Here is a 16141-nt window from a genome sequence, read left to right as displayed (position 1 = left end):
AAATAAATCCAAATTAGGGCACGTAGTTTTGGAATGGTAGACAAAGGCCGAACTAAGATTCTAAGCTTGTGGGTTCGGGATTCTAATTCTTTAAAGCTACTGGGTTCTTAATTAATAATTGGTACATATTTGACAAAAAAATTAGTATAAATATATGATTCAGACAAAAATTACTGGGTCGGTCAAACCCACGCCTGAAAGGCTAGCTCCGCTCCTGGGTAGGAGTGATGTAACTGTCCCTAATATTTTGATTTGGTTGATAAAAGATCACATTATAAACTATTGTACTTCTATGAGTTGTTCATTAATTACTTTATTTGATTTGGACTTCTTAAATATGTGACAATCACATAAAATATATCGCTTTAAATACTAGTATATAATATTCTAAAATTAGAAGATATATAGTCAAATCTCTCTATAGTGGCAGCGTTTGTCCGAAAGTCTCATGGCTGTTATAGTGAGATGTTGTTATGTATGTATACTAGCATTTGATGTTTGAATCTCATTTACCTTTTATAAACAAAAGTACGCAAAAAAAATTAAAAGAAAATTGTGCAATTTGTTATAAACGAAAACAAAATACTTGTTAATTTTAAAATCTTCATTGATTTTCATATTTCATTAATTAAAACTTGAGTGACTAATAAATTCATAATTGTTGTATCGTACCGTTAAAGAATTAAAATCTAAGGAACAAATGCATTTAAAATTAATTGAAAATTTAAATATTTCAAGTTTGATGTAAGAATTCTACAATTGTAGGTTGTTTCATAAATTCCAGTCTCTTAGTGATAATATAACGCTTGAATTGACGAAATTTTTTGTCCAAACTTTCAACAAAATGGAATTCAATAGCTTTCACTTGATGATACCATAAATATTTTAATATTTTATGTTTATACATAATATATTTATTACAAAATATTATTATATAATATTTGAGTATGGATGCTATAGAAAGGTAATTTTACAAAGAGTGTACCGCTATAATAAATGTTACTCCTGTTATAAGTAGAATGCTGTTATATATAAGTAAAATATAACATGAAAAATCGGTTCCGGAGAAAATTAGACCGCTATAATGAAATGTTGTTATAACGAATGATAATTATAGAGAGATTTGACGAGATGAATTACCAATTACTCTCACGTCGAAAGAAAAACTTACCGAAGAATTTGTGGAGCTGAATCAGAAGAAAAGACAATTCTAACTAGAATTAATCTCATGCAAAACAATATCGACAGTTATTCAATTTTTTAATCTTCTTTGCATTTTTCTTCTCGTGGTTACTAAAAGTTAAGAAGATAATGTGAAGTCTAAGTTCAGGGTTTCTCGTTAGTCGTTAGCTTCCCTTGACATAAAAAATGCATGTTTTAATTCCTTTGTGACCAATACTATAATTCCATAATGACGACTTTTATTTATCTTTTTATTTTAATTTTATTTTATTTTAATTTTAAATGAGAATAGAATTATAAGGTGGGGAATTAAATTATTGTCAACAAGGTGAAAATTCAAGTAAGCAAAACTACAAAGATTTTTCCTTTCTTTTCATTTTAACATCTAATTATCTCCCATAATGCATTTCAACAAAACAAAATTTTCTTGCAAATTTCGTTAGCCATTTCTGCAAATTATGTAACATTTTCGCGTAAAGTTGTCTCTCGTGGAATGCAAGTCGTCTCTTGAGAGAAAAAGGAAATGTTGATTATATATTGTTAATTTTAAAGGAATTAGGATGGAATGAACATAAAGGCCTAGAAATAATTAGGATTAGAATAAAATATAAGTGAGTAAAACTTAAGCTAATCCGATTATGGATCTCTTCTGTTTGCATTTAGTTTGCGATATAATTATATCACAGAGACATACACCCCCGCACTAGGTGTTCACTTTCACAGGCTATTTTTAACCGCACTAGTATTTTAACATTAAATGGTAGGTTAGCAAATTATATGATGAAAAATGAACTTCCGTCTTAATCAACCATCTCTTATTTAATTAAGCATAATCCCATGAATGATTAACTAACTAAGTAATTTTTTAATTGTAAGACGAAATGTCGAATTTCGGCTAATATTAGTTTTTGGCTTGCACTCAATCATTAGTATGATGTAGATGGCGACACTTTCGATCTTATCAAGCAATTAAACTTAAATAGATATTTCTTTAATCCTTAGTTAATGTTTCAACAAAGTGTTCCGATTTTATATTATATTAATTAAATTATTTAAATGCAAATTTCGTAATGAGGAACATCAAGAGTCAAGATGCAATATCTAAGGAATTGCAAAAACTTTATAGTTTAATTCTAAAGGTGGTTTATGAAAATGGCATTCGTTTTGGAGCCCCAAGCAATCTATCAACAAGAAAATTGATCTCCACCAGCTTGCTTTTCTTCAATTTATTATACGCTTCCAACTAATTGTAGAGAGTGGTTATGCTAACCACTTGAGCATAAAAGTAACATTTAGTGGGTAATACTTAAATAGATCATGAAAAACACAAAAGACAAAATACGTGCCTCTTGGATATATTAGTTCAGAGGCTTAGAATGTCTGCAAAACCAAAATTAAAACTAAAGAAAACAAATAGATGGGAAAAGAAAGGTATTCAAACAGAAAATAACTAAGCTCTCACATTAAACCGTTGCCAATTCTAGTACTAAACTATCTGGCGATTTAGTGTAATTTTAGCCAAAATCCATACCAACAAAATATGGGCGTGACACTGAGTAGTATAAGGTAACTGTAAGAGAATATTTGCCGTCCTTATTCTCATTGCTTGAATAGGTTAATATACAGCATTTACAACATAATTGTAGGCTACAAATTAGGAACTAATTTGACTAAATAATTCTAACATACGCTATCCTAAAATAGAAGATTACAAAACATATTTGACTAAATATTTACATAATCTAACACACCCCCGCAGTCGAAGCGGGAGGTTTACGAATGGTTAGACTGTCCCGAAAATCATCAAATAGTATGCGCGGAAGACCTTTGGTGAAGATGTCGGCAATCTGATAACGGGACGGAACATGTAGGACACGAACCTCTCCACGTCTAACCTTTTCACGAACAAAGTGAATGTCCATTTCAATATGCTTGGTACGTTGATGTTGTACCGGATTTCCAGACAAGTAGATGGCACTCACATTGTCACAATAGACCAAAGTTGCTTTATGAATAGGACAATTGAGTTCAAGCAACAGAATACGAATCCAACAAGATTCACAGACAACATTAGAAACCCCTCTGTACTCAGCTTCAGCACTAGACTTAGATAGAGTAGGTTGGCGCTTGGAAGACCAAGAAATCAAGTTATCCCCAAATTATACACAATAACCCGATGTGGAGCGTCGAGTGTCTGGACATCCACCTCAATCAGCATCTGTATATGAGAGTAGCGACTGTAGAGAGGTTTTGTATAAGTGTGTACCAAAGTCAATCGTACCTCGAATGTAACGCAAAGTGCGTTTTAATGCTTCCATATGCTCGACTTTGGGATCATGCATAAACAGGCAAACCTGTTGGACCGCATATGATATGTCTGGCCGAGTAAATGTCAAGTATTGCAAAGCACCTGCCAGACGACGATATTTCGTAGGATCCTCATACGGGGCGCTCGAAGAAGCGTTGAGTTTGCCTTTTGTATCAACTGGAGTGGGGCAAGGCTTACATTGTGACATGCCTGGCCTGTCAAGAATATCCTCTGCATAAGAACTCTGAGACATGAATAGGCTATTTTTGTCCCTGGAGACGGCAATCCCCAAAAAATAGCTCAACGGACCCAAGTCTTTCATTGCAAATTCCGTAGCTAACTTGGACATAATATTAATACCTAATCTGAGAGAGTTTGAAGATGCAGTTAGAATAATATCATCCACCTATAACAAAATGTAAGCAGTATCCTTCCCACGACAATAAGTGAAGAGAGAGTTGTCAGATGTACTATGCGAATAACCAATGGTTGCCACATATTCAGCAAAACGCTGATACCATGCCCATGGTGCCTGTTTCAAGCCATAAAGAGACTTACGCAAGAGACAAACATGATCAGGACGAGCCGGATCCCGGAATCCCAGAGGCTGATACATATAGACGATCTCATTCAAATTGCCATGTAAGAAAGCATTCTTTACAATAAATTGGTGAATGGGCCAAGAGTGAGATAAAGCAATAGTAAGAACCACCCGGATAGTTGTCGGCTTGACCACCGGACTGAAAGTCTTATCACAATCAACACCTTCCCGTTGAGACCTGCCATCACCTACAAGACGGGCTTTATGTCTCTCAAAAGAACCATCAGATTTCTTTTTATGCCGAAAAATCCATAAAGACCGAATTATATTAGCATTTGGAGGACGAGGGACCAACTCCCAAGTCTTACTATCAATAAGAGCATTATATTCATCTTGCATAGCATTTTTTCAATTTGGGTCATTGAGTGCACCGACGGGATTCCGGGGAATAGGGGAGATGGAATTGTGGGTAGCACTTAAGGCTTGATTATGGTATTTCAAGTTCGGCTTAAATATCCCATGTTGACTACGTGTAGTCATGCGAGGAACAGGTAGGGGGCTGGCTGAGAGGTGGCTGCTACCGTCGTGGGGGGCTGGCAGCGAGTGGGGGGCTGGCAGCGAGGGAGATGGAGGGGCTGGCAGTGGCAGTACTGCCGGCTGGACAGACGACGAGGGAAGAGAGGAGAGGGGTGAGCTCGGGTGTTGGGTTGCAGGAGGTGGAGCAGCGGCCTGGTCATGCAACAAATGTATTTTCAATGGGGAATTATCATCACCCAAAAACTCATATAAGGTAGAAGATGGACTATTTATTTGTGAAAATGGAAAGGAGTTTTCATCAAACCACACATGCCGAGCTATGATTATTTTTCGGCTCGATAAATCATAGCATTTGTATCCCCGATGATTAGAAGGATACCCCAGGAAAACACACGGAGTGGACCTAGATTGTAGCTTATGAATTTGTGTGGACGGAAAGAGAGGAAAGCATAGACAACCAAAAACTCAGAGATGAGAGTAGGATGGATTCTTTTGATAAAGAATCTGAGTGGGTGTCTTATATGCTAAGATTTTAGAAGGGAGAATATTGTGTAGGTACGTTGCCATGGCCAAGGCGTGATGCCAATAGGAGGGGGGCATAGATGCATGGGCAAGGAGTGTACGAACAATATTATTTATGGATTTAATTTTTCGTTCCGCTTTACCATTTTGGGGTGAGGTGTGAGGGCAAGAAAATCGGAAAAGCATCCCGTTTTGTTCACAAAATTTATGAAAAGGACCATTATCAAATTCACGCCCGTTGTCACATTGAAAGGTTTTGATTTCTTTTTCAAACTGAGTGCGAATGAAAATCCGGAAAGACGAGAAACAATCATAAACTTGGGACTTTGTTTTGATGGAAAAAGTCCAAAGAAAATTAGTATAATTGTCAAGAAACAAAACATAATATCTGTGACCAGAAGAGCTAAGAACAGGTGAAGTCCATAAATCACCGTGAACAATATCAAAAGGCATAGTAGTAGTTGAAAGAGAGTCATAAAAAGGCATTTTAATTAATTTCCCAAAGGGCAAGAATGACAAACATTGTTTCGAGCCTTATTACATTCAATCAAATTACTACTACGTAAAGAACTAAGAATTACATCCCCGGGATGACCTAAACGGGAGTGCCAAATATGAGGAGAGATGGCGGTAAAAGCAGATGGTGCGGAAGGCAAGATGGCTCGATAATTTTTGAAGAATGGATAAAGATCACCCGAACTCTCACATCTCATGAGTTTTCTCCCCGTCTGTAAATCCTTCACAGAAAAGCCAAAAGGATCAAATTCAATAGAAACCATATTATCGATAGTAAATTTACGAACGGAAATAAGGTTTTTGATGAGTTTAGGTGCATGTAAAACATTTTTCAGGTTTAAGGAGGGATTTACTTGAAGGGATGTATGACCATAACCACGAATCGGAATCATGTTACCATTACCAACAACAATGCCATTATTTTTTCTCAATTGATAGTAAGACGAGAGAGTACCTTGGGAGTTGGTCATGTGAGATGTGGCTCCGGTGTCCATGTACCAATTATTGTCATAGAGCGGATTCAAAGACATTGTGTGCATAGTCTGCTCAATATCCGTGGGCGCATACCCACCATGTGATGATGGGGCTGCCGAGTAGAACGACTGTGGAGGACGAGCACCAAGGACTCCCTGCTGCGTTGGGGCTGTGCGAGACTGCTGCCAGCCGCGTGGCTGCTGCCAACCCGCGGTGGGGTACGGACACGGTGGGGTGGCCCACGGCTGTGGCCCCCAAGCAGCCCACGGTGGAAAATACCACGACGGGGCAGTGGCTCCCTAGCGATGCGACGCGGCGGGCTGGTCTGCCTGGGCATTGTTTCGGCTGCCCCCGCCGCTGCTTTGCCCATTCCCGGCGCCACCGCGGTTGTTGTTGCGGTTGCCGCCGCTGCGACCGCGGTTTATTCTTCTTTACACGATTGTGAGAATTTCCTCGATTGTTGAAAGTATTTTCAGAATTGTTGGGCTGCCCATTACTAGAGAAATTATGACGATTAATATTCTGGGAAATGAGAGCAGTATTCGACCCGGAGTCGTGAATGACGTCCTCGCCATGGCTGTCTTCCTCAAGTTCGAGCATCGACCGGACAACGTCAAAAGATGGGAGAGGAGTACGGCACTGCACCGTTGTTCGAAACTTTGTGGCCGACGTTGGCGAGATTGTCTGCAAGAATTTTCAGCCTGGTGCGGTATGCTTTCATATTCGGAAAATCCACCAATTTGGTGTTGGTGAATTTTGCATCAAGAGCAAGAGCCCTAGCCGATTTGTTGTCCTGAAAGAGATGGACAAGGCGATTCCAAGTCTCGGCTGCGGTGTCCTCTTGATGAATGATCGTGTTGAGAAGATCATTCGATATTGTACCATATATCCATTGCCTAACAATGTCATCTAGCCGTTCCCATAGAGCCTTTGTAGCGATTTTCTCGGCTGCAGTTGCCAGTGGTGGGTCGGTGGGGGAGGCAGGAGGGAGGATGTGGTCGATCACCAAGTTTGCTCGGCAATGGAGCTTGAAGAGGGTAGCCCAGTTATTGTATTGGCTTCCTTCATAGTCAAGAACAATAGGAATGCATGATTTGATATCGGTGACGGTAGTCGCAGGATGCAACTTGGATGCGTCAGCCATTGAGAAGAGGAGGAAGAAGGGCCGAAGAGGAGGAAGCCGAAGAGGATGGTCGGCGACTAGGGTTTAGGAAGCTAGGGTTTTAGGAGAGACCTAGTCTGATACCATGTAAGAGAATATTTGCCGTCCTTATTCTCATTGCTTGAATAGGTTAATATACAGCATTTACAACATAATTGTAGGCTACAAATTAGGAACTAATTTGACTAAATAATTCTAACATACGCTATCCTAAAATAGAATATTACAAAATATATTTGACTAAATATTTACATAATCTAACAGTAACAAATCCTAAATTTTTAGTCCCTCCTTACGCTTGCCCACTACACTAAATATACATTTGCACTTTTACTTGTCACTTTTAGACATGCATGCATGCACATTATACAACTTTAGATAAATCACACATCAACAAAATAAAAATAATGTTGGGTATGTATATGAAGAAAAAACTTAAATCTTAATTACGCGTTTTAAAATTATGCGAGCTTAGATTCAAAACTCACAATTTTACTCGTAGGCTGGAGTATTATGGTTGGCAACTCTGCATTTGTAAATAATATAACTTATTCTAGAGTAAGTTGCAACAATAGTCTTATTTTATTTTATTTTATTTTATTTTTTAAATTAACATTCGGTGGGAAAAGCCAAAAGAATCCAGCAAAATCTTGGTAGATTACCGAGAGCAAATTTAAACCACATAACCATGTCTTAAAATATACAAGGTAAAAGAAAAAAGGAGGCAAAGCCAATCAATACGCTGAATATCATTAGGCGCATGTTGGTCGACAAATTAACCAAAATAAAAATTAACATGTCGTTTCCTCTATATACATTGCCAGCTTTTTTGATCGTTCATGTTGACTTGTTATTTAATTCTGCCTTCTCATTACTTGTTTTATCAATTTTTTTAATGTTTGCATAAAATATTATAATTATTATAATCTTAAATTACCATAATTTTCTGGCTGTAATGGCTGACTCCAAGTAATCTTCATTATAAAAATAAAATAGAGATACCTATTTGGACTTTTTCTTTTCAAAAACCTGCTTGAACCAGTTTTCAAGTAAAAAACATCCCCCCTCATAAAACTTCAACAATTTTGTAAGTAAAATGCAAATTCAAACACAATTTTAATTTTTAAATATGTATTTTTAATTTGACTTTAAATACTATTTTTCAAATATTACTTAATTCTTGTGCAAACGTCTACCAAAAAATTTCTCCATTTATCCCTATTTCGAAGCCCTTGAGCTAGCTTAATTTGGAATTTATGGTGGGACAAAGGTGGAAAAAACGAAAAGTTGATATAACTAGAAGAAAGGTACATAACTGAATAACGGAAGGAAACAAATGGGGTCAACACTACAGCACATCATTTTTCTACAAATTTGCATAAAGTATTTTTCTTTCTTTTCCTATTTCATGCATCATCATGGTGAAGTCTTCGTCAACATCTTGTTGTCCCGATGATTTTCCTTTTCTTGTAATAAATGCATAAAGGTGTAGAAAGACACCATTCTTGAATATCACACTACTAATATTTAGCTATTTGAAATTCACGAGATAGGTAATTAAATTTGAATTCACGTCGAGTAGGTCTATTAAAGGGTAAAGTGAAACGGTCGCAATCAAAAGATTTTTACTTCTATAAATCCAAACTTAAAATCTACATAGTTAAAGGTGGAGAAATTCCGACCATCCCACTATACCTTTTTAATTGTAAGACAATAATTTTTTTGAATGGAACTACTCCCTCTGTCCATTTTAACTTGTCTTGTATTGACTTGGCACACCCCTTAAGAAGCCATAAATAGAATGATAATATTACTAAATCACCCCTAATTATTACTAAGTCATCTAATGTTTGAAATCAATCAAACATACTTTAAAATTTGTGCAGTAACTACCAATTAATACTAAGGGTAAAACAAGTACAAAATGGTAAATTATCTCTTGGTTTTCTAAATTGAACAAGTGAAAATGAACATTTATTTTTAATATACAGGACAAGTAAAAATGGACGGAGGGAGTATATTGAGTGATAATAAAATGAAACGAAAATGAAAATAAAAATCTAAGGGCATTATTGGTGAGGGGACATACTTAGGTTTGTGATGAATAGTTTAGGAAAACCATGATATGTATTTGTCAGGGGAGAAGGCTTACTCCCATGTGATATAGGTTACAAACACCCCCCCTTTTTCTTCTAGCTAGTGCAAAGTGTATCCAACTCAAATCCTCTTTCTTGGATTTTTTTGAGTTCTTTAATTTGTTTAATCATAATTTACTATTCCTAATGTAATTTCTTATTCCTAATATCTGTCTTTGCTTCTCACCCTCTTTTCATATGAACACGTAATTTTTTAGTTTCTTGGCTTGAGAGGATGATGACATGTTCCTTTCTCAATTTTCAAGGAACCTTACTTCTCAAGCAAATACACACAAATATATCCCAAACTAACTAAAGCTTAGCTGCAAATTAGTTGCTTGAACATGCATACTTCTTTTCATCAACACTTAAATTGTAAAATTATGTACTATGTTTTAAGAACTTGGTCAAAAACATAGTAAAGTTTGCGTACACTTTACCCTCCCCAGACCTCACGTTGTGGGATCCAACTGGGTATGTTGTTATTGGTCAAAAAAATTATAAAGTTGCACTATATTAAACGAGAATTGAGTAACCGGTTTTTATTAACGGATTGTTATCATGTATAATCACCCACCACAATAATAGCCGAAAATGTATTATTTTTGTATATTTATGTACAATATACATATAATATACCTATTTTATAATCCCATAATTAGTTTGTATTTTTATATATTGGTTATCGGTTGTAATTATTTTTGGACGGCAATCAAGTGTGTTAAAAGCTCAATTAAGTAAACCATTTGCTTTCCTCCCCTTGCTTCTTGCCTGAACCTCTCCGACCACAGAACTCAGAAAGTTATTAAAAACCTCGAAACAAATATTTTGCGAACAACACAAACAGTGGAAATATAATAAACGTATTTTATAGACATCAATAAACAATAAACCTGTCATTTGTGAATACAAACAATTGGTTCTTATGTACGTCAAAATTTATTAAAAATGACTTTAATTTTTTCCTTTTGATTATTATGAAGCATTAGTGCGCCATCACTAGCTAGGTTCGTTGAAATAATGAAATTTACAAACAAAAGAAACAGTGTTCCTACAACCTCACCACTTTTCCCTGTTGGCTACAAAGGGAGACAAGATCAACTATTCAACACGTTATAATAAAAAGAATAATGTATATGTTCTACGAAAAGAGACATGTAAATGTATTGTATATCTTGAGATATACATAAATTTCAACGTAGGCATGCTATCAATACACATTTTAGAGTTTGAGACCATGTGAACATGGCTTTAATTTTTTATTTTATTTTTTTATGAAAAAAACTTCATGAATTATAGAGGAAGGTCGGTAATATATATCTTGGGTTAATTGGATTGCCACCGAAGGGAAGGTCACGGGGGACCATTTCCTTCGTAACTGCTACAAAAACTATCATTTAATTTAGATTTTCATTCATATACATTGCATATATACCTTTCCTCATCTATACTCAATTTAAAAGTACTACCCCAAAATATTTACATAATTTTAGACTTCAAAGTCTTCTAGTAACAGTACCCAAGGGAGTAGGCAATTTTAAAGCTTCAAAAACGTGTTTACACCGTTTAACATGAAAAAAAATGTTGGGTTAAGACTTAATAAGTCAATCTAAAATACTCTTAACATGGTGAAATATAATATATTATCCGTACATTTTTTGCAAAAGGTTTATTACCGTTAAGAATATCTCTACACCTTATACATAATTTTTCAATCTTTTTAACTATCTATATGAGACTTTGTTCGCATGGCCAATAAAAAAAAGTAAGTCAATGAATTTGAAGTCATCAAGTCATTATGAATGAAGTATTAGAAGTTTATATGAGAAGTTAGGATTCTTACAGGAGGAAAAGATATCAGCAAAGGTGAAATACGAGCTTGCGATCACTGAAAGAGCAATCGCCAAACATTTAGACAATTATCAAGTCAAAATTATTACTACTTAGTTTTAGTATAATGATGTCCATTGTGCATCTAGCTATATACTCCAATCATAATGTGTCACTACGTTGTTTCTAAATTTTATTACTATGAAGCTATATTTTTGATGCTAGCATTATTCGCAATAAGCTTATCAATTATGACTACTACAACATCTTAAGGCAAGTTATACCATAGTGTTTTAACCTTGGCACGCCTTAAGTCAAGATTATTTTAATTTTTTCCTTTCGGGGATCAACTTCTTAAGTTGCTTCTAGTTTCTAAGAGGCAGCGGTGCAAAATTTCTCACTAAAATCAACCAGCCAATAATAACTAACATAAGAATAAGTGGCACTCACTCATAAATAATTTTTGTAAAATAATTTTATGTGTGATTTTGGTAATCACATTAGAAACATGCCAGTAGAACTATTTATGGTCAAATTTAACATAATAATAGATAAACCTAATTATGAGTTACAACATACACATATGTATATTGCACTCATTTTGAGTTTATTTAGTCTAAATTCTCACTTCATCTGAGCATATCCATCTTAAATATGCTCTTTTTTCCTTGCAAACAGATAGCTATAGGTGTTCCCCATTTCCAAAAGCAAATCTATAGAAAAAAGAAATGGAGAAAATAAACCAAAAGGGCAAAAGAAAAGAAAAAAAAAAAGCATGAAAGTTTAGTTTCGCCAGCACGTAAAGTTCTAATTAAACTTATTTGGCCAAAAGATTGGGGCATTATTGTGTTCTAATTGGTGTAGCAACTAAAACAATCTTCAACTTTTTCATATTGCTTTTACTTGAAATAAGAATAACACCTCCAAGATTTGGAAACCGTTGCTTTTTAGTCACAACAATTTTTGAGGTGCAAAAGTGCTCAATTATGAAACATAAAAATATGTTTAATTATCACTGATTTATGAATTCCATGCCATTCGGAGGAAAAAAGGTAGAAAGGCTACTAACGCCGAAAAGGAGAAAATTAACTTTAATATTAGAAAGCTAAAGGTTTCTTGGAATTACTTTTTCTATAACTCCTTAAGCTTAAACAATTTAAAATAATACTGATCTTGAAGTGGGATATGCTGCTGGATTTCCTTCTGTACATTTTTTTTTTTATATATTTCCCCCCTCTGTTCCTGAACTTTTTTTTCTCCTTTCTATTTTTAAATTGATCCTATAGTTATTTGTAATTTCATTATGGTGTACACTTGTGGTAATTAGTATCACATCGTAAGGTTATCAAAATGAGGAAGTTGGTTCAAACTTGAGCAGGTTAAAACACAATCGTCAATAATAAGTCATAAACAAACTACTCTGCCAAAAAAAAAAAGTATATCGAAGATGGATTGAATAAAGGTCTATCCTAACTAGTTCAACAATATACGTTTAACTACAAAAGTTAACTCACGATATAAAGAATGTTCAAGATAATCGTGAACGACTACAATTTATACCCTCAATTGATTGATACTTCATAAATAAAATACAAAAGAATGAAAAACAAATTGTGCAAAATGTTATTGGCTATGAAATAATTATTATCTTGAAAATTACTTCACGTTTTTATGTACATTGTTAAATTGTGTAAATATAGTTGGTAAAGAGAAAACATTTTTTATTCATAATTGATCTTCAACACAGCAGAAAACCGAGAGATCAAAGATAGTAAACATTTATGGTATAAATAATAACTGTTCATACAAGTAAATTACTAAGTTCGATAAGCAAATTACTACGGATGAAAATCAAAACAAATACTGACACTCGTGGAGAAGTATTTTTTATCCATGATATATTTTTGGGCAATTAGCACGATTGCCCCTATTTTGGGATGATCTTTAATTTTTGCCCTTCACCACTTTAAGTGGTCGAAAATACTTTTGAGATTCTGGGTTCGAACCCAATCAGAGTTAAAAAAAAAAAAAAAGCTTTGTCCTGCATAGTTCTGTAGAAATTAGGTTATTCTACAGAACTATGTCTTGTCCGGCATAGTTTGTAGAAATTAAGTTATACTACAAAACTGTGCCGGAAAAGAAACTATGTACATGCCTTAAGGCTTAGCTCTGTAGGATACTACAAAACTAGAGGTGGTAGATGGGTCGTTTGGGCTGAAGTTGGTGGGTCAAGATGGGCGGATTTTATAGATGGGCCAATGCCCAACCCTGCTTGGGTCATTTGCACGATTACCCTTTAAAGGCGTTGGTCTTTAGTTTTTGCCCCTCAAATTGGTGGTCTTTAATTTTGCCCTTTGCCTAATATCATGAGGTTTAGAGTTCGGCTCAGTTAAAAATAAAAAATAAAATCGCAAAGCAGAGTTTTGTAGCAAAATTAGGCCTATTTGGGCCAAAGTTAGGCGTTAGGCAGAATTTTAAATACGAAACTCTACCTGCATGCAGAGTTTTGCATTCAAAATTCTGCTTGAGGTTGCAAAACTCTGCCTTGCGAATCCAAACCTCTGTCTTGCAAAATTCCTTCTTTTTTTACTGAGCTAGGATTCAAACCCAGAACCTTGGGGTATTAGGCGAAGGCCAAAATTAAAGACCACCACTTTGAGGGACAAAAATTAAAGACAAGTGCTTTTGAAGAGCAATCCGCACAAAAAATGACCCTGCCCAAAGCTTGCTTAGGCTAAGATGGGCGGGTCAAGATGGGCTAAATGATGGGTCATAACCCAACCCAACCCACCCAACCCATTACTTTTAGAAATTTCAAACTTACATTCTATGGTGTTATTTTGTTTTGTTTGAATTTGATTTCTACGTATATTTATTATATAGATTATAATAGTAGTATTTGATATCTGGTGTTGTTTTGTTTTGTTTTTTTTGTAAACGTGAATAGGACTTGATAACTGTTTTTTCTTCCTGCTATGAGTTGTGAAAGATATTTGGGAAACAAAAGGGAAAAAGAAAGCGATAGGTACATACCGTCATTATAGATGTATACGTTTATTTAATTTTTCCTGTTTTTTTCTTTTTAGTTTGTAATTTGTATTTTTACATTTATGTGAGAGATTAAAAAAAAAAAAAGAGCTTTGATTAGATAGGGAATTCAATACAGTTTTAGTTTTTTGTTTTTCTTATTCAAGTTCACATATAATAATATTAGTTGGTTACTTTATATTGAACCTACATATTTCTCACTCTTTTTGTCAAAATAATACATTTAGAATGTTTTTACTCAAATAATAAAGATATTCACTATTAATATTTTCTGATAAGTTATTAATACATAAATTCTATTCGAAATTTCAAAAAGAAAATAAAATAATTATTTATTTATTCTAAAAAATAATTAAGAAAATAAAAAAAATTAAGAATTAAAATTATTTTAAAATTTTAAAATTAATTTTTTCTTAAAACAAAAAAATTAAATAAAAAGTTAATCATGTTTTGTAGTTGTTACACTTCGGAACAAAGGATAGTTGATGGGTCAGTTTGGGCTCATGATTTGCGATGGGTCAACTTGGGCTGACCCAAATCAGTCCATCTTCAAAATCACTCTAGCCCAAATCTATCAATACTTGGGCGGGTCAAATGGGTTTGGGCTAGTTTTTCCACCCCTATACAGAACTATGCCTTAAGGCATAACTTTTGTCCGAATAGAATAGTTTGCTATGAAATCTTGCCTTGCAATTTTTTTTTTTTTTTTTTGTTGCCTTTGGTGGGTTCGAACCTGAATTTCTGATTTCATAAACCAACGAATAAGGGTACTTTGGCCCATAAATTTTATTAAATGAGAAGAGGGGACAAAAATTAAAGATCACCGATTTGAGGGACAAAAATTAAAGACCAGTCCATTTGAAGGACAATCCGCGAAATTTTTGATATTTTTTTGTGAATTGTGTTCAAAAGGAGAAACAAGGATTTACAAAACCAAGGCCCACAAGCTCGTGATGTCGTAATATATGGCTTGTATATGACCCGACCTGATAGCTGGGCCTACTAAGACTATTTCTTTTCGGGCAATTTGCAGGATTGTCCTTAGCTGGGGGTGGTTTTTAATTTTTGTCCCTCAAATTGGTGATCTTCGCTAAAAATCCCTTGGTTTCGGGTTTGAACCCCTCGCTCAGTCAATTTTTTTTTTTTAAATCGCAAGATAGTGTTTGGATTCGTGAGGCAGAATGCCTCAAGGCAGCAAAATTCTGCCTTAAGGCAAAACTCTGTCTTGCGAATCCAAACATCTGCCTTGCAAAAATTCCTTTTTTTTTTTTACTGAGCTGTGGTTCGAACCCAGAAACTCGGGGTATTAGACAAAGGGCAAAAGTTAAAGACCACCAATTTGAAGGGCAAAAGTTAAAGACCACCCCAAATGAAGGACAATCAGCGCAAAAAAAAAAAGTTTCTTTTCAATATAAGACTATTTTCAGTACACAGTGTTAATAAAATAACAAAATATGTCCCGGTTATGAGTATGGATTGCCAGTTTGAAGACATTCTTTTGAATACCAAGTTTAAATATATTTTTAGGAAAGTGGACCTTCACGAACAAAAATAATTGAAGGGGCCAAAACTTGTAATGCTCGCAAGTGGCAAAGGTGAAAAACTTTGAACACAAAAGGAGAAATGTTTCAGTTTTAAAAATAACTAGTAAATATGCAGAAGCGCGGTGCATTAGTCTTTTTTTCAAATTGCACCTGTTAATAATTTATTTAATCGTCATCCTAAATACACCACAAAGTAGATATAAGGAAAACCCAGATCAATCAGCTATAGAATAAATTAGCACGACCATGATTACGAAATGGCACAAAGAGATGTCTTAATACATAAAATAAAATACAGAAAGATTACTCATTTCTTAAGTTTGGAGTTCCATAATCAATGGT

General features: G+C 34.7%; 1 protein-coding gene across 1 annotated transcript; it reads right to left on the bottom strand.

The window, feature by feature from the left end:
* Positions 1-6693: 6693 nt before the first annotated feature.
* LOC132644461 (uncharacterized) lies at positions 6694-7224 on the bottom strand. Its single transcript, XM_060361055.1, has one exon. The coding sequence runs from the start codon at positions 7222-7224 to the stop codon at positions 6694-6696; it is 531 nt and encodes a 176-aa protein (XP_060217038.1).
* Between the last annotated feature and the right edge of the window lie 8917 nt (positions 7225-16141).

Source organism: Lycium barbarum, chromosome 6 (genome assembly GCF_019175385.1).
Source record: "Lycium barbarum isolate Lr01 chromosome 6, ASM1917538v2, whole genome shotgun sequence".
NCBI lineage: Eukaryota > Viridiplantae > Streptophyta > Magnoliopsida > Solanales > Solanaceae > Lycium > Lycium barbarum.
Note: the sequence above shows the minus strand (reverse complement) of the source record. Positions and strands in the feature narration are given on the sequence as shown.

Coding starts and splice junctions, on each gene's coding strand:
- LOC132644461 (XM_060361055.1), bottom strand. CDS start 7,224: ATGGCTGACGCATCCAAGTTGCATCCTGCGACTACCGTCACCGATATC.